Source organism: Columba livia, chromosome 2 (assembly GCF_036013475.1).
Source record: "Columba livia isolate bColLiv1 breed racing homer chromosome 2, bColLiv1.pat.W.v2, whole genome shotgun sequence".
Classification (NCBI taxonomy): domain Eukaryota; kingdom Metazoa; phylum Chordata; class Aves; order Columbiformes; family Columbidae; genus Columba; species Columba livia.
The window spans coordinates 5,674,342-5,693,269 of NC_088603.1; the positions used below are offsets into that span (position 1 = coordinate 5,674,342).

At 45.8% G+C, this 18,928-nt stretch overlaps 1 protein-coding gene across 3 annotated transcripts in view; it reads right to left on the reverse strand.

The window, feature by feature from the left end:
• PLCD1 (phospholipase C delta 1) overlaps window positions 1-9,608 on the reverse strand; it is a 57,612-nt gene extending 48,004 nt beyond the window's left edge. Inside the window, exon 1 of one of the 3 annotated variants that reach the window (XM_065050346.1) lies at window positions 9,457-9,608. Coding sequence is in view for 2 of the 3 variants with exons in the window: in XM_065050345.1 (XP_064906417.1) it covers window positions 9,062-9,095 (34 nt within the window). In the remaining variant the exon portion in view is untranslated. Of the gene's footprint in view, window positions 1-9,061 lie in introns of all 3 variants that reach the window. The other 2 variants (XM_065050345.1, XM_065050344.1) reach the window with 2 other exon arrangements.
• Window positions 9,609-18,928: the final 9,320 nt, after the last annotated feature.

Below are 18,928 nucleotides of genomic sequence, written 5' to 3' on the forward strand. Positions count from 1 at the left end.
TCCCACCGACAGGCAGCGAAGAGGAAACTAAAAACACCTTTTAACCAGGGCAAACATAGCCCAAAAGCAACTCGGAAACTGTGTTTTAATTTTAATACGCTTTTTTTCTTTTTTTCCACTTAGAGAAGAGCATTTTCCAGAGACTCTGGAGTGTCTTCTCTGCCACTGATTTCCTGTATGACTTGGGTGAGTCACTTACCCTATACTCCCGCATAGCTCTGGGTTTATTACTGTAAATTTACGCTGTGATCTGGTACGGGGATAAGCCCCCACCAGTGTTTAAACAAGTCACTGATTACACAGAATCAGACAATAATTCAGATTGGAAAGGATCTCTGGAGATCTCTAGTTCAAACACCCACTTGCTCAAAGTCAGGTCACATTCAAAGGTAGCTGAGGCTGCTCACAGCCTTGTCCAGGTGAGCTGTGGATATCTCTAAGACGGAGACTCCACAGCCAAGCTAGATCCTTGTTCAAGAGATTAGGTGTCCTTAGTGAAGAATATTTTTGTTATGACCAATACAGATTTTCTTTGCTGAAACTCATGACCATCGCCTGCTGTCCTGGCAATGGCTGGGACTAAAATCCATCTCTTTCCTCGCCGTGACTCCTTCTGCGGTGCAATACAACAGCTCTACTTCTTAAGCTCTTCCATCCCAGGTGAGTTTACAGACCTTGTTACAGATTAGTTTTCTTTGTCATTGCCTTTGCTTGCTGCTGCCCTGCCAGGCAAGCCAAGGATGAGGGTGATGGAGTCAAGCTGGGGTCAATGTCCCTTGCTGCAGAACCAGCAGATGCTCAGGACTCTTAACAGGGAACCACATGTCACTGTTTCTGCTGGAGACCTAATGGAAGGCTCCCCATCACCATCCTCCCATCATATCCAACACAGGTTTTAGAAACATATTCTACATTTCTTGTGTCTGGCGATCCAGCCATCTTCCCCTTCTTTCTGTGCATTTAGGAGGAAGCCCTCCCAACACTCACAGATAAGGACAGAGGACTGGGTTGTTTGACCAGCATAAGGACACGATCAGAATAATTAATTGCTGCCATATGTCACATGTAAGAAACTCCCTGGGGACAAGGCAGAGCCATTGAAAAGCGGTACAACTAATAACGCCTTATTTACACATAGCAACTACACATCACAGACAGCTAAGGAGAGAAATAAAGGCATTTTCTGGATGGGACATTGCTGAACCTGTCTGTAGGCATTTGAAGAAACACCTCCAGCCTTTTCTGAGCCCCCTGCACATACAGGGGTGGATGTCAGATCCATAATCTCTGTAGCCCTCCCCTGGGAGCTAGGGGCTTTGCTTCCCCCTGGCTATGCAGTGGGCACCATGATTTAATGGCTCAGTGATATGTATTATCTAGCAGTCTCTGAGCACTTCCCGTATTCCACTTCATACTGGAGAGGATGGATCTAATTAAAGAAGTGTGGAAGAGAGTGGTCCCCCGTACTTAGCAACATAATTTGCTTCTGTGCACCAGCTCTCCTGTCCAGCAGCAGCCACAGTCCCACAGGGTTTGATTTGGGAGCACAAAGAGCCCCTCTGCTTCATTTTCTCATTAATTCCTAATAAACAATGCCAGAAACAGCACCGCTCAGAGCTTTCCAGACACTCAGAGAACATTTTACCGCACTTATCCCTGAAGTTTGTGCACACACAAAGCACAAGATCGGCATTCACAAAGTTGAGATACTTCTGCAGAACAGCGATATGTGAGTTTTGCTATTGTGAAGGCTTCAGAGATATAGAGCAGTTAAAATCAGGTTTTTTTTAAAACAAATATGAGACCATTGGGCCAGAAATGCCCTGCTTTGGGAAACAACAGATCTGGATGTTGAGGTCATTTAAACACAATGTCACATCTCATAGATGAAGCCTGACGGGTAAGCGTGACACTGTGGGTTACACGGCATTGCTTGTTGATGTTACATGATGCTGTGTCACGCTCCGACGCTGGAGGAAATGATTCCTGCAAATGGCCTAGGGACAAATTCTCCAACCTTTATTCACCACAGGTAACACCTGGCTGGGTCCGGAGCCTGCGAACGCTCGAGGACGCAATTTTACCCATATGACTGATCCCACTGAAATCAATGGCACTAGTCACATGGGTGAAGTTATTCATGTCCCCATGCTTGGAATCAAGGCTGTGCTAATCACCTTATTGATTCCAGCTGGGTTACTCACGGAGCGAATGGAAATCGATGCGAATGAGGATGTCAGAATGTGGTCCCAAAGTCAGCAAAGTGATTGAATATCCAGGAAACAGGCACTTGAGATAGAAAGGCTGGAGAGTCTGGTAGGAAATGGGCTATGTGAGAAAACTATTAATGCACTGCTATTCAGACAATTTTCCAAAATTAATGAAGCTCCACCACGTCCTTATACAAAGGAGCTAAAGAAGCTCTATTACCACTTCACAGAGGAAGAAGCAGGTTGGTTTTGAGCTCTTTGGGGCTGGACCTGGTCTCTCCCCACCACCACAACAAAAGCAGTGCAGCCCTAATACTGATCAGTCTATTTACACCACACTGACACAAAAGATACGACAGAAGCCAGCTGCTGGTTTGCTCAGACTTGTGACAATTTAGGCCTGGAATTAAAATACCTGTGCTGGTGATGGCCTCACCACTTCCCCATTGCATCATGCACATGATGTAAGCTACTCTATTATGACTAGCAATGCCTGTGGCGGGTACATAGCATATAACACATGTAATTTTATGAGATTTTCTCACGAAAGAGGCCAAAGGTTGCACTTTGCTCTGCATTTGTTACCCAGAAGAAAAAACTAGGTCTATTTTACATGATGCCGTTCTTTGAAGGAACACTGTAATTTCAGCTTCCCTTCCAGGCTCCCTCACAGTGAAATTCAATAGAACTATTTTAACAAGAGTGATAGCACAATCAAAGTATCACTGCTCATTAATGAACAACAATGTCTGTCCCTACATATTCCTCATCCTCAGCAAGCACGACACCAAATCCAGGCGAATGCAGAATCAATGAGTTTGGAAAAGCTTTAGTTCAGCCGTTCTGTAGTGATGTGACAACTTATTAAGGTGATGGATCACTGAGAAACTGAAGTTCCTGATGGTAAATAACGTTTTGAGGATTACTTTTTCACACTTAGTATGAGGAATATTGTCAGTGCAGCATCTGCTTGGAAATGAGCACAACCAGCTGCAGTGTTGGGCAGTGGCAGCTGCTCGGAAAAGCGGAAAACCTGTCAAGTGACAAGGATTTAGTTGGTTTCTCCAGAGCTTTTGCAAATCACTGATGTCACCTGTGATGTGCCTTTGCAGAGCCCCCTTTTGTCATCTGTCATCACCCTGTGGTTATATCTAACCTGGCTTTTACATCAGTTCTTTAACAGCCCTTTGCCCGGGATCACTGTGGTCCCAGCAATAGCAAGTTGTCTTCAGGCCGCTGCCAGGAGGACAAGGCCAGCAAGGCTCCTTCCAGGTCTGCAGGGTCCCACCTGCCTGGTTCGTCCCTCTGGAGTCCAATCTTCATTCATGCCCCTCCATATCCCACTCACACATACCCCACTCTTTGCTACCTGCAGGACACCACCTGCTGCTCTCAGCTTTATTCTCCCTCGTCACACCACACACCACCTGAAGATCAGGCCTTGCTGCTGGCACAGCAGAGCTTGAGAACACCCAGTTACTCACCACCAGCAGAAAATGCCAGTGGCTCCTCTACGCCAGCATTTGCCTTCTTGCACCCTGCGGTGGAGGAGGGACCAGGGAGTGGGTGCTGAGACCATAAATATCATAGAATCGTAGAATAGTTTGTTTTGGAAGGGACCTTCAAAGCTCACCCAGTGCCACCCCTGCCATGAGCAGGGACATCTTCACCAGATCAGGTTGCTCAGAGCCCCGTCCAGCCTGGCCTGGGATGTCTCCAGGGATGGTTCATCCACCACCTCTCTGGCCAACCTGGGCCAGGCTCTCACCACCCTCAATGTCAAAAATTTCTTCCTCATGTCTATCTTGAATCTCCCTCCTTTAGTTTAAAACCATCACCCCTTGTTCTATTGCAACATGCCCTGCTAAAAAGTCTGTCCCCATCTCTTTTACAGCCCACTTTTAAGTACGGGAAGGCCACAACAAGGTCTCCCTGGAGCGTTCTCTTCCCCAGGACGACCACCCCCATCAGTACCTTTCTGGCTCAAGATGCTGCTGCTTGTTGACAGCGGGTGCATCTTTGGTGCATGTGGTATGTACCAAGTTCCACCTTGTGGTGACACTGAGAATGGGCTTCACAAAACCTGTGGCAGCATCAGCAAATCTCTTTCTCTTCCTTACATTGGCTTGCCCTGCCCACTCTACTTCCATTCCAGGGTGCTCAAGAGGTCCTGCTGAACTGGAGAAGGGTGACCTTAAAGTTTAACATAGGAGGAGTTCTCCCCAGCTTTCACATTGTGGCTGTTCTTCAAATCACTGCCTAAAACCTCCCTCCGCTGACATACTGGCAAGAAGCCGTGTGATGAGCATGTTTCCGATCAGCACTGTCACCCTGCCCAATATTTCACAGCTCCACTTTCTCCCTGTATCCTTTGGCTGTCTTGCCTTGTCTACAACATCTCTGGGAGGAGGACAGTTCCTTCTCCAGCTCTGTTCTGATGCATTCACACGGCCCAGCCATCTTTCCCCAAAACAGGCTGGCCATACCCAGATTGCCCACTAGGAAGGACTGCAGACATCACGCCATGTGCCAGCTTGCTGTGCGTCAAAACCATGGATGTTAGGAAAAGATTCTTCACTGAGAGGGTGGTTGGTCACTGCAACAGGGTCCTTGGGGAAGTGGTCACAGCGCCAAGACTGATAGAGTTCAAGGAGCATCTGATGCTGCTCTTAATCACAGGGTTTAGCTTTAGGTAGTCCTGCAAGTAGCAGGAAACTGGACTCAGTGATCTTTATGGGTCCTTCCAACTTAAGGTACTCTGTGATATTATGCCGGGGAGTGCACTGGCAGCTAAATGGCGCAGAGCCCTGGAGCTGGTTTCATGGATTCATAGAATGTCCAGAGTTGGAAGGGACCCACAAGGATCATGGAGTCCAGCTCCTGTCCCTGCACAGGACAACCCCACAGTTCACACCGTGTGTCTGAGGATGTTGTCCAGTCTCTTCTTGAACACTGTCAGGCTTGGGCCATGACACCTCCCTGGGGAGCCTGTTCCAGTGTCCAGCACCCTCTGGGGGAAGAACCTTTTCCTGATGTCCAACCTAAACCTCCCCTGGCATATCTTCCTGTCATACAGGCAAAGCCAGGCTGCCCGCTGAGACATTTCACAACCAGTTCAAACTGTGACCTTTATTTGTGAAAATCTTCATAAATCTTTCTGCCAGCCTGGGTCACTCGGAGGGAGCTGGGATCCAAGCGTGACACCGGCTGTGACCCAGCAAAAGCTACTGCCCTGAGCTCTTGATGAAATCCAGGTAAAACACCCAATGTTCGCTGCACTCAGGAACTCAAAACCAGACTGAAAGTTTGGTTTGGTCCTTCCACCGGCACATATGGACATGTGGCTGCAGACTGAGAGGCACTAAAACAAACACCGACCTGCAGTAAATCACAGCTTTTCCAGTAATTGATGCGAAAAGAGCGGGGAGAAAGTAGTTGAAAAGAAGGATATCAACATGATGGATGGAACCAGCACCAACAGTCAGGAGCACTCATGCAGCTTAGCTACCTAATTCCTAAGTCGTGTTCTTAGGAACATGCTGATGAAGATGTTCTCTTCGTAAAACCAAAGTCAGCTGCAGGGCAGAGCTATTTTATTTTAAAGGCCACTTAACAACTTTTCTCAACATCTTCTTCAGAAGCTGAAATTTCTTGTGCAGAAGAAATGCAGGTCGCTCTCAGCATTCCAAAGCAGGGCAAAATTTGTGCAATAGTTAAATTGCACAATTGAATTATGCAAAACTAGGGAAAAAATCCTTTCTTCATTTTTCTCCCCCTAAGTGATATATCTGGGATGTCAGCACTCTGTAACTTTAGCCAAAACTAGCCAATGAGTCATTGTTTCATATCTCAACACAAGCCTTTAAAAGGTGCCCATGTGAGGGGCAGCCTGAGGTGTGAGTATTTCCCCACCCACATTGTCTAAACTGGGTCATTTAAGGTGTGGGTGCATCTCAATTTAGAAGAAACTGTGGCAAAATCTTCGCTACCTGCATAAAGAAAAAGAGAAACCTCCATGTTTGGCCAAGGTCCATTCTGGTGGGCTTGACCGAGTAAAGACTGAGACTCTCCACCCATGGTATGGACCTAAGAGATGCATGGGCCAGGGGTTAGTTTTGCAATATTTAGATATTTACAGTGCACTGAACAAGGGGCCAGGAGAAGACAGAGCACGATTCACCTGTCTAGATCCCTATAAGCCTAAAATTTCTTCCAAACACCTACATTTGGCCAGCTGAATACAATACTGGGTGATGAAATCACCAAATAGTTGTCTGCAGCTTTCCTTCATAGATACCCATTTATTACATCTTTTGATTTTCTTGTATGAGAAACTATATTTTGCTCTCAAATCAGCAACACCTTTGGCTCCCAGAGCTGCTTACCCAGTCAGCAGAGTTGCCAGGTCTTGCACAAACCATCTCTTACCCACACACCTCTCCCTCTTGCTTCTCCCTGTAATTGGCCGTATCCTTCCATCTCTGCTACCTGCAGCAGTTTTCCAAGCGACTACATTTCCTTCTTCCTCCTGTTCCATTTCCTCATTAAAATCTGTTTTGCCCTGAGCATCTTCTTGCCCTGACTCTTTTACTTTTGAGCGGGATGTTGGGGCTTTGTGCACCAGCAACAACCTCAAAACCAACAGTGGGCTTTATCTTCAACGCACTGAGAAGTGCCAGTATTGCAAATTCTCCTGCGCTGTGGCTCAAAAAACTCCCACGTGAGGCATCAGGTGCAACCTGCATCAAGTGGGGCGTGTGGGAGTGTTTTGTTTGTAGGAAAGGAGACTGAAGCCACCAGTTGCTTTAGAGCGGATCCTAGTTGATTCCAAGCAGGATTAAATCCACCCACAGAGGTTGGAGCCCAGAAGGAGCCTCCTCAGTGCTCCCAGTGAAGAAGGGCAGGTGGAGATGATTCATTTGGAAATGTAAACCTAGGAGAAGTTAATTCTCGGGAGTAGCTGGCAGAAGAAACAAGGAAATGGCCTGTTCTGGAGGATTTTATTGACCCTTCCTGGCTGATTCTCGCCCTGGGCTGTGGCAGAGGACATTTCCATAACAAGGTTGTGGTGTTTCTTGTACAATGTATACAGTGTCTTGGATGAAAAAGTCAGTGTATGAGAATAAGGCATAGTACAAATTAGCTATTCTATAATCTGTGCGAGCACAGGGGCTCCCAGTTCAGAAACAAATCAACTCAAAGAGGCAAGGGAAAGATTATTAATAGCCCGCAGAGGCGAGCAAATTCATTCTGGACTAAATTTAGATGCCGCTTTATAACATAAGCAAGAAGCAGCTGAATAGAACACGTTCAAAATAAAAGGCGCAGAACACTGAATCGCAACAGCTCTGCAAATGGGGGAGCACACTCGGGTTGCTTCCCTGGGCTCAGATCTCCATCCAAATGAAGAGTCAACAAAACACTATAGAGTTTACAGAAAGTCCCAGCTACAGTATTAGCCCCTTCTGCCACCAGAATATAGAAGTGTCTCCTACTGACTGTCAGATATTTCCCCAGATGTGCCTGTGGTTAATTCTGATATAGTAAATACAGCTGGTGTTGTATTTACGTTGGAAGAAAAAGAAAAAGAAAGAAAGAAAGAAACTGAATTTCAACATACGGTCATAAGCAAAATATATAAATCACAGTATCTGAGAAAATTCTGACAAACTACATAGCACAAGCCTGAGCCTGCTAACAAAGCAACATGTGAGCAACTCGTCTAAGTCGAGTGGCATTCAGAGTGACGTTGGCATCTCTGTGTGTTATGTGTTAAGGAATTTCAGTAAACGCTTTGGTTCCTTTGACACCTGTGTATTTTTCTGCTTGAGACAAGAAAATGGATTAACAAGCAGCCACTAAATTCATCTTGGTTCCTAACCCCAGAAGACTAAATAATATTCACTGAAAAATGACCCACAGGCCAGAATAAGAAATATTTTACTAGTTCCAGATGTATTTCTTAGCTTGCTTTCCCCAGTGGTTATATAATGAATGAGATACCTACACAAAGTATAACATTAACCTCTGTTTCACCTTCCTGTTAGATTTCTAGCATCTGGGAAAATCAGAGGGAAGATTTCTTGAGCCTGGGGGAATCTTCTCACATTTCTCCTGGTAACACTAAACTGATTATGTTTAGTGCCAATCACTTATTGCTCTATTAAGTTTGTTTGTTTATAGTTCATCTATAGTAAGAAAGCACATATCTCATTAAACAAAAATAAGCACTTTTCCCATTGCTGTAGGGTCACAAAACCCCATTTCAATCCGTAGCTATAACAATCTTAAGTTCTTTCTGCTCATCACAGTAAGTAAAATACAATAGAGGTAACAAATCAATATGTTAAAGGCAGAGCAGGGATTAAGGGATGCTTCATTACTCTATCAGACAAGCCTCCTAGTCTTGATACCAATAAGCATTAAATCTCACTTGATAGGAGAGCAGAGAGGATTTATTCTTTTTTAGAGACGCTACTTATTTTGTACTAAACACTTATCCTGTGGGCAGACCCTGAGCTGGGGGTTCATCCTGCTTGTCTTCTCCACAGACCAGAGAATTTACCCAGCTGAGCATCTGTCCCTCTCTCAGCTTCACCACAAAGGGGAGGAGATTTGGACCAACTTTTCTGGGCTTGCAGACACTTAGACAGACAAGACACAGTTCCTACCAATACAGCCAAGCCTATTAACAGAGCAAAAAACCCTATCATTTGTAATACAGATTAAACGCTGCTTTGCTTCCAAATGAGAGAATGGAGAGGGGAAAGAGGGGGGAGAAGACAGGAGGAAAAACAAAGCTCTGGACAAGATAAGAGAGCTGAAACGCAAGGCTATTTCTATAGACTTACTGTTGTAAGCGAGGAAACTGCCGTTCGATTCCATTTTTGCAGAAGAAGCCGCCGTGCAGCGGCAGCAACGGCTCCGCCAGCAGCTGCGCCCAGACGTTACCGGGCTGGAAAACGGACCCGGGCGGCTCCCCCTGCTCTCTGCTCCACCGATCCCCCCCCCGTCAGCTCCCTCCGGAGCCTTCTGCTCCTTCCCTCGGGCTGGAAATCACCTCTTGCGCTATGACTCCTCATTTATTTCCCTCCCGCATCCCTCACGGCACCGCTTGCGCCAGCGCCCCGACTGGGACCGAGCGCCCGGAGTCCCAGCGCCGGACTGGTGCGGGCTCCTCCCCGCAAACCCGGCGGCTCCGCCGCTGGCCCAGCCCCCTGCTGATGCCGCAGCTTCACAGCGTTACCTCTTTTCCTGTTTCTGGCATATTTTCATGCTGCTCCTTTCCGGCAGAGGCTTCCAGATTGAAGGGGAGAGCTGTAAATGTGTCCTCCGTGGTCCCCGAATCAAAGAAATGGACTTAAACAGGTGATCAGAGTCAAGGTCTAAAGGGCTTTTAGACACTGGTAGGGGTATATTTATTTTCAGAAGGAAAAAAGAAACAAAAACAAAAAATAAAAACGAATCAAAAAAGCCAATACACCCCCACACACACATACACACCCCCCCACACACATACACACACCCCCCCCAAAAAAAATAAATAAACCACCACGACAGGTCAGAAACCACCAATATAGAAATAGAAGCTGTAACCACAAACACTCGCAGAGGCATGAATTTAAAACTTTAGAACAGAAGTTACAAGCTTTGCATTTGAGACAGAGAAAGCAGGCAAAAAAGGCGCCATCCTGAGGCTTTTATTGAGTGGAACTGATTTGTTCCTCTCTGTCCCGTACTCTTAAACTAGGAATTTTTTAAGGGTAAAAGGTGACACTGGCAAACAGGGAGGGGGAAAGAAAGGGAATACAGTGTGGGAAATCTTGAATGTTTAGGGGAGGGATTCAGTTATTGTTTTGCTGTTGTTTATTTCCGTTTCAGGTTATTTAGGTTTTCTTGATGCAAACAACTGCTGGAGTTGTTGGCAGATTCAAAGCCCTCGCTCCTCAGTGGCTGCAAACCCAGCAGCTCCACCAACAGAAGGGAAAAAGTCCCTGTGTGCTGCTGACAGATCTGGGAGGCACATGATGAAAAATACTTTGGGACTGGGACTGTTTGTCCCTCCCTGCCAGGAACTGGGCTGCTCCTTTGAGAGCAGGGACATTGATCTCAAATACTTTTACAGTCCATAAATATAGGGCTGCTGCCACCACCCAAGGAAAATTGCCCTGATGTAGCAAAACTCCTCTGTCCTAGTACAAAACTAACAAACAAGTGGAGAAAATAAAGAGCAGAGATTTCACCCCATGACTCCTCTAAAGCCCATCCTTCTATTAGTATGGCATGGGGGGGGTTATCTCCCACAAAACACCTTCTGAAAGACCCACGAAGGAGAATCCCTCCTGCAAACCTACAGAGAAAGAGACATCAACTTTAAAATCCTCAGGGCATGGGGATTTCCAGAGAACACCATCAATCTGTCACCGTTTCAGCTGATGGGGAAGAGCACTGGGGGGAGTGTCCAAGAGGCTGGTGGGTGAGTCAGCCAGACTGGAAACTCCGGTAAGGCTGAGGTGGTGAGAACATCGTGGTTTCTATAAGGGAGAAGTAGAGAAGGGCAGTTTGAAAGTGGTGGTGGGAAATAGCATTATAGTAACACCTTCTCTGTGTAGAATCATAGAATCATTTTGGCCGAGACCACCAAGGTCATCAAGTCCAACCCTTAACCCAACACTGTCACTAAACCATGTCCCTAAAAACCTCATCTACACATCTTTTAAACCCCTCTAGGGATGGTGACTCCACCACTTCCCTGGGCAGCCTGTTCCAATGCCCAACAACCCTTTCCAGGGTGAAGTTTTTTCCTAATATCCAATCTAAACCTCTCCTGGTGCAACTTAAGGCCATTTCCTCATCCTATCACTTGTTACTTGGGAGAAGAGACCAACCGCCTCCATGCTACAACCTCCTTTCAGGTAACTGTAGAGAGCAGTAAGATCTCCCATCAGCCTCCTTTTCTTCAGGCTAAAATACTGGATATATCCTCCACTCCACCTATTTGCTGCAACTTAACTATTGAGGATGCTGGGGATAGCCCACACAGCATTGTATGTCTGTCTATAGCCTTTATCTTGGCTGCCATTAAACTTTTTAAAAAAACTCATTCTTCTACCCTCACAGTTTCCATAGAAATACACATCACACATTATTGTGCCCCCATACTGCTGAACACAAGCCCCTCACTGAGAGACGTACCAGCCAGTATCCCCGTACCTTCTGTGGCAAAGGAGGGGCATGTGAGTGATCTACATTGGTCCCAAACCAATGAGGATCATCTTCTGGATATAATCCCTTCAAAGGGGCGCAGGGCACAACGGCACCGAGATGCGACCATCACTGCCCTGCACCGCTGTGAACACCCCGTGTTGGCACTGCTGGCTGGACAGAGCATCATCAAGTGAGCCAGACTGAGGTTTTTGCCATCATCCCTCAAAATTATGAGATTTGAAGGTAATCCCTTGCATTAACGCCTTATGACAGCCCACTGTATCTTCTCGTGCTTCCTTCTCGCCATGCTGCATTCTCCACGATGACAGCAAGCGGTAGCAGAAATGGTGCCTGTCAGGAGGATTCACAAATCCTTCCCCAGCTTTTCACTTTCCCCTCATTACATTTACTCTTCCTCCTTCTGTATACAATGAGCAGCATCACCAGTTTGTCTGCTCTGAGCCCTTCACCACCTTTCTGCCACCCTAAGCTAAGTCACCACTATTCCTAAATCCTTGCTGGGTTTGACGTTGTGTGCTCAGAGCAAGCCTGGCACTCACAGACAGAACTGCATTCCTCGAATTCATCAGAAAGTAAAGCAGTTGCCATCAGAGCCCATTATATCCTTCAGCAAACACACAGAAGCTGAGACCGCTCAGAAAAAGTCTTACCAGAGCCTTGTTTCGGAAGGCAAAAGTCCTTTTAGCTCTGTGCACGCCGTATGTGCTTGAAATCCCTTCCCTCTGCATTGCTGAAACCAAGATATGACCAGACAAACAATGAAATCAAAGTGACACTGAATTAGGTTGATGGCTGGACTCGATGACCTTGAGGTTCTCTTCCAACCAAAATGATTCTGATTCTATGACATGAGGAGCTACTATGCTCCTGTGAGCTCCAGAAATCCTACTAACAGTTTTCTAACAATAATATTGCAGTTTAAGAATCTCATATTGAAGAGAAGCTGCTAAATTGATGTACAGTGTGATTAAGTTATAAAAGACGTACCCATGATTAGCCAATTGACATGATGAATGCTTTCTAACCACCTACAAAATGAGGGGATATTTTCCAAGTTGTAGTTCCTTCTGCATGACAAAAGGGAGAGAGAAGATTGAGTAATGCGTGGTTTGGAAGCAGAGTGCTTAGCTTATGTTTTACTAATAATTAATAGATATATTGTAAGTTAGAAACTAATCAATTACAACTAACTTCATCAATTATTTCTTAGTATAGATGTATGTTAAAAAATTCAAAATATTATAAGGCCTGTGCCATAATTTTGTGAATATAAATAACATAAGAGCATCCAGTTGTTGGAGCACTTGTAGAGGATGATCCCCAGTGTTCCCCAGTGTTGACAAAATAAAGAACGCTGCTTAACAGTATAATTGACTCTGCTGTTATGTTCATTTCTTTGTTTCAATATGAACCAAACCTCAGATCCCCATTTTGAATCACTGCATTTATTGTATTCCCTCCTGGTTTGGCTTTTGGCAGATGCAGAAGGCACAAGGTACAAAGCGGGGGTTGCCCTTGGCCTAGTTAAGCCAGCATGACAGCTGGGCGGCAAGTTTAAAACTGGTGACAGAACTTCAAAAAGTCAGCATTCATCTGGAAGCCCTAAGAGAGCAATTCCTATGTAGCTAAGTTAGGCTGCAGACGACTGTTGCTGTATCTTTGCTTATTTTTTTGAGAGAAGTCCAAATTTCTGACTGTTCCAAACGCAGCCCCCAAGCTCCATCCACCAACTTGTTCACAACCAGTTTTGTGGCTCTTGATCTTCAAACCAGGATCTGAAGGGAAGAGTTCAGTCTAATTAAAATTAAACAGCACTCCTTTGTGCATGTTGCCTCTACTCACAGCAGCAATACTGTTCCTAAGGATCAAAGGTAAATAAATACAATTTATTCCGAGCTGATCAGCCCCAGCATCCGTAAGGTGGCATTTCAATAGCTTTTTTAGGGACTGTAGGTTTGTCTTCTCTGCTTTAAAAATTAACTTTTACAGTGAGATGACAACAGGACAGTAAAATCTTTTGATTTATTGCAAGGTAACTGAGTGAGTTGATTCCATAATCCTTGCCCATGCTGACTTAGGTCTATTTATTGCTTGGTAAAATTGCCTTCTTCAGGGTTTTACAGCAGGTGAGTTAACACGCACTGATTGTTCCGCAGGAGGAACACACCTTTTTAGCAATGAAGACAAAAACCTCACAGAAAAACCTGCTTTCCTGAATTCCACAAATATATTGGAGATTACAAGGAGGGCCGGATTTATTCCCTCTGGACTCCTGTGACCACCACCCACTGAACACTTAGCCCAGTTTGGTGTCTCCCAGCTTTCCACTCCCTGCAGGTTATTATATTTAATGGCTCCCCAAGATTTAGGAAGCTGCTTTATTTCCCTGCCTTTGTTGTCATGGATTTTAATCCCCAAGGGTTGAAGAGGAATGTGAGGAATTCTCTGTGGCATGTCAGGAATGTATCCCTCCACCTTTCTGGTGCTTCTTGGAGTCAGATCCTGGCTGCCCATGGCTGCACCTGGACATAAGCTCCTCCTCACTATGTTCCCAAAAGCAAGGCAAGGTTGGGGTGAAAATGTAGACTAGCAATAAATATTAAGATGTTAGGATAAGGGCATGTAAATCAAGGAGAGGAGCAGGCAGTTGTAGCGTTTATGGCTTCAATACAGAGGGTTTATTTTCCCTGTTTGCATGGGGAGGAGCTATAGGATGGGACCCATATGCAGAGTAATGCATTAAAAGGAATGTTTAGAAATGCCAGTGCAGAAGGGAGAGGATAGGAAAGGACCCACAGTCTAAATCATAAGATTTTCTCCAGTGTGGAAAGAAATCTGGACATGGCAAAGGCTCAAGAAAAAAGCAACCTGTTATTTTTTTTGTTCTCTTCCCTCCAAGGGAAATTGTCCCTTGAGGCTCTGGCTCCCAGCGGGGAGGAAAAGCGCATCCTCCATCCTGCTCCCAGATCTCCCCTCAGCCTCAGGAAAGGGCTCCTAGAGCTGGAGGAGGGACCAGGACCCCCATTTCTCAGTCGCACCAGAGAGGGGTGCAGGAAGGATGTATTTCTAGGGGAGAAATCTCTAGAATCACAGAATCATTCCAGTTGGAAGAGACCCTCAGAATCATTGAGTCCAACCATTAACTGCCACTAAACCATGTCCCTAAGAACCATATCTACATGTCTTTCACACCCCTCCAGGGATGGTGACTCCACCACTTCCCTGGGCAGCCTGTTCCAATGCTTTACAACCCTTTCTGGGAAGAAATTTTTCCTCATATCCAATCTGAATCTTCCCTGGCACAACTTGAGGCCATTTCCTCTTGTCCTATCACTTGCTACTTTGGAGAAAAGACCAACCTCCTCCATGCTCCAACCTCCTTTCAGGTAGTTGTAGACAGTGATAAGGTGAAGAGGTCAGAGGTGCTGTGAGATCCTCCTTGGGGCTTCTCTCTGGACTACGTGCATATGGATTTGCTGCACAAACATGCCTGGGGCAGCGGGAGTTACGGAGCTGCTGCTCCCAAGTTGTTCTCAGGGTGGGGAGATGAAGCTCCTGAGAGGTGGAGAGGGGAAGAGACGACATATTGTGATATATGCGTCATCCTCCCAGACCATCACAAAAGGCCTTTTCTCAGTCCTGAGCTTCAACCTTATGCCACTGACAACACTGGTACCCCTAGATCCTGATTAAAGGAGGAACAAAAACCTCACAAAGTCCATTTTGCTCCACAGGCCCTTTAATTTGGCTCAGCCACAGCCCAGATTTGGGCTCGAAGATCTCCCAGCAAAGACAGCAAGAATTGAGCCACATGCAGCTCTTTGCTGCGGCTGTTTCAGACAGGCCTTTCATTGCGCAAATTCACCTTCCAGACAAAAAGACTCAATCACCAATGCGCACACACTCAGACAAAGGCAATTACATTTCAAATGAATAGAAAACACCGAAACCTGCTTTGGGCACGCTGTTTTTCTTCTTGTGCGTACCATCGTTTTCTGAGGTCATCAAGAAGCAGAGTCAGGGCATGTCTAGGCCCAGAGACAGGCTGTACGATTGGCACAGCCTTCCCAAAACAAAGCTGCCACTTTTCTAAAGAGTTCAAGGTCAGCACTGTGTTGTTTTACCATGGGTCAAGTCTTAAAGCCAGGACACACCTTGATTAACTCTTGTTCTCTAGCATACAAATGACCTTGAAAGGCTGGGTGAGGACCCTGCCTCCCTCTGTAACCCGCTCCAACACATGTCTACACAGCTTGCCGAAATCTTCAGCTGAATTGGAGTTGTCCAAAGTCAAGGAGAGTTGTGCAAAGTCAAGGAAAGTTGTGCAAAGTCAAGGAGAGCTGCCTTTCCTCGCACACCTGCATCTCTCCGCATTCTCCTCCTTTGTTTGTGCACACGCAGCCCAGCCCAGGCAGCAAAGAGCACTTGCAGTGTTCAAAGCCAAAAATGTTCACAAGGTTCAATTCATCGGCGAACCACCAATCACAGCAAACCCAAAGCAAAGCAGTTTACCTGTCTCCGCTCGGAAAGCATGACTCAAGTGTTGGTTTAATTATACACAGTGGAAGGAGTAGCTTTTCATCCTGGCCAGACATGAGGAAGAAATTTTTTATGAGGGTGGTAAAACCCAGGTTGCCCAGAGAGGTGGTAGATGAACCATCCCTGGAGACATCCCAGGCCAGGCTGGACGGGGCTCTGAGCAACCTGAGCTGGTGAAGATGTCCGTGCTCATGGCAGGGGTGGCACTGGATGAGCTTTGGAGATCCCTTCAACCCAAACTATTCTATGATTCTGTGGTTCTATGAGTCTATGATTCTGTGATTCATCACAGAGGAATGCTACACCGCCCGATCACCAAGTATTTCCTATGGAGAAGATGCCTCCTGGCTCCCTCTGCTTTTCAGCCTCTCACACACACCCTCGTCACACAGAACTGTTCCCAACCGCCTCTCCCAAAGATAACAGCAAGGTGCTTTGTTTGCTTTGCAAAAACCACTCAGGATTTCTGCCACTGTGACACAGCAGGAGTGTGAGAAGCATTTCATGGTTATATGGCCAGAAGGGAGCTTTACTAGCGATGTTATTTTTTTTTTGTCAGCAGGATAATTACTGAAACCAGCACAAAAGAAAACGTCATATTAAATAGAGTTCATGTCAATGCAGAAGCGGGACTGGAATTTTTCAGATACTTGTTATGATCCGGCTGTTCACTGAACTGTTTTTTCATGTCTTTTCCCAGTCTGTTTACAGTTTTAGATGGGCTGTCGTAGATTTAGATGAGGTATAAGGAAGAAATTCTTCTCCATGGGGGTGGTGAGGCCCTGGGACAGGCTGCCCAGAGAAGCTGTGGATGCTCCATCTCTGGGAGTGATCAAGGCCAGGCTGGATGGGGCTCTGAGCAACTTGATCTAGAGGAAGGTGTCCCTGCCAATGGCAGGGGGGTTAGAACTAGATGATCTTTAAGATCCTTTTGAACCCAAACCATTCTATGATCCTCAGATTATCTGATCCGTCAACATTGAACTGTCACATAAATAAGTCAACAACAGACAGACAGCAAAATGTAAATGCCTTTTACATGTTATGAACTGCTCAGGGCTCTTATTAAGTAGTTTATATATCAATTTGGAAGGCCAGTCACCCTGATGCCACACCTTTTGTAAAGGTATCATTACTCTTTCGTTATCAACAATGTCCCTCATTAAGTGGGCGCAGCTCTGGTTGATACCAGGTTGCACTCTCTGCCTGCCTACCCAAGATCTGGGATTCAAAGGACCGATCCTACCACTGTGTCTGCTCCACCCAACAATTATCCATCGGTGAATTTTCCCAAATCAGATTGATGCTTGTCCTTCACCTGCAAGAAATACGTTGCTGTGTGGGTAAGAGCATCCTGATGTCTGGGCAGGAACTGGCAGAGCTCAGCGCCTCTGGAAATCAGGCTCCCTCAGGAGATAAATTGGAAAAAGCTCATCAGTGGGACTTAAGACTCTGCAAGAACAGTGATAGTATTTGGCTTGTGGACAACTCACTGGACAAAGTAATTCACTGTAGTTTATAAACTGGGCTGGAATGCAACTAACACAATGTGGTAGGAAGCTCAGAGAATGGGTAGGGCAGATAGATGTCTTTTTAAATCACTGTGGACAGCTATGTCAAAATACCTTCAGACTGAATGATTTTGATGTGTACATGTGTTTAAGCCATTTATTGCAACAGTTACTCCTGTTCAGGAGAGCAGTACATGACCACAGGAAAAAGAAGTGACAGAGGTTGGGATGGTTAAAGGCAAACCCCAGGTTCCAGTGTAAGTTTGGGAATGACCTGTCAGAGAGCAGCGTAGGGGAAAGGGACGTGGGAGTCCTGGGCACAGCAGGATGACCATGAGGCAGCACTGGGCCCTTGTGGCCAGGAAGGCCAATGGTACCTGGGGTGGGTTAGAAGGAGGTGGTCAGTAGGTCAGAGAGGTTCTCCTGCCCCTCTGCTCTGCCCTGGGGAGACCACACCTGGAATATTGTGTCCAGTTGTGGCCCCTCAGTTCCAGCAGGACAGGGAACTGCTGGAGAGAGTCCAGCGCAGGGCAACAAAGATGCTGAAGGGAGTGGAGCATCTCCCGTGTGAGGAAAGGCTGAGGGAGCTGGGGCTCTGGAGCTGGACAAGAGGAGACTGAGGGGTGACTCATTCATGTGGATCAATATGGAAAGGTTGAGTGTCAGGAGGATGGAGCCAGGCTCTTCTCAGTGACAACCAATGATAGGACAAGGGGTAATGGGTACAAACTGGAACACAGGAGGTTCCACTTTGAGAAGAAACTTCTTCTCAGTGAGGGTGGCAGAGCCTGGCCCAGGCTGCCCAGGGAGGTTGTGGAGTCTCCTTCTCTGCAGACATTCCAACCCGCCTGGACACCTTCCTGTGTAACCTCATCTGGGTGTTCCTGCTCCATGGGGGGATTGCACTGGATGAGCTTTTGAGGTTACTTCCAATCCCTAATATTCTGTGACTCTGTGAAACCTGCTGCTGCTATAATTCCATACAATTCCCATTGAAATCAAAGAGTTATTTCTGCTTGAACAGAAGATAAATTTAACTTACTAAGCCAGAAATGCACCTACCTGAGTCTATATATCTTACATATTTTGAAATTATTTCCCTCCACTCCGTATAAGTGATCAAGAGCAGCTCTAAATACCAAATAGAGTAATAAAACAATCAAAAGGGTTATTTATTACTGAATTGGTCATAATTAAAGAATTAGAGTTACCAGCTCAACAAGTCTCACATTGATTTCACACTGAAAAATTACATGAAAATGAAGGAAAACGATTATGCATAAGATTTGGGAATAAAGGATCTAGGTTTCCCTAGTTATTCCAAAAACCTCATTATAACTCTAGGAATTTAACTATAAAAGAGACAAATAATTTTACTTCTGTCCACCAGTGCTATGATACAAATATCTCACTAATTTTGTTTCCAGACGAATTTTAATT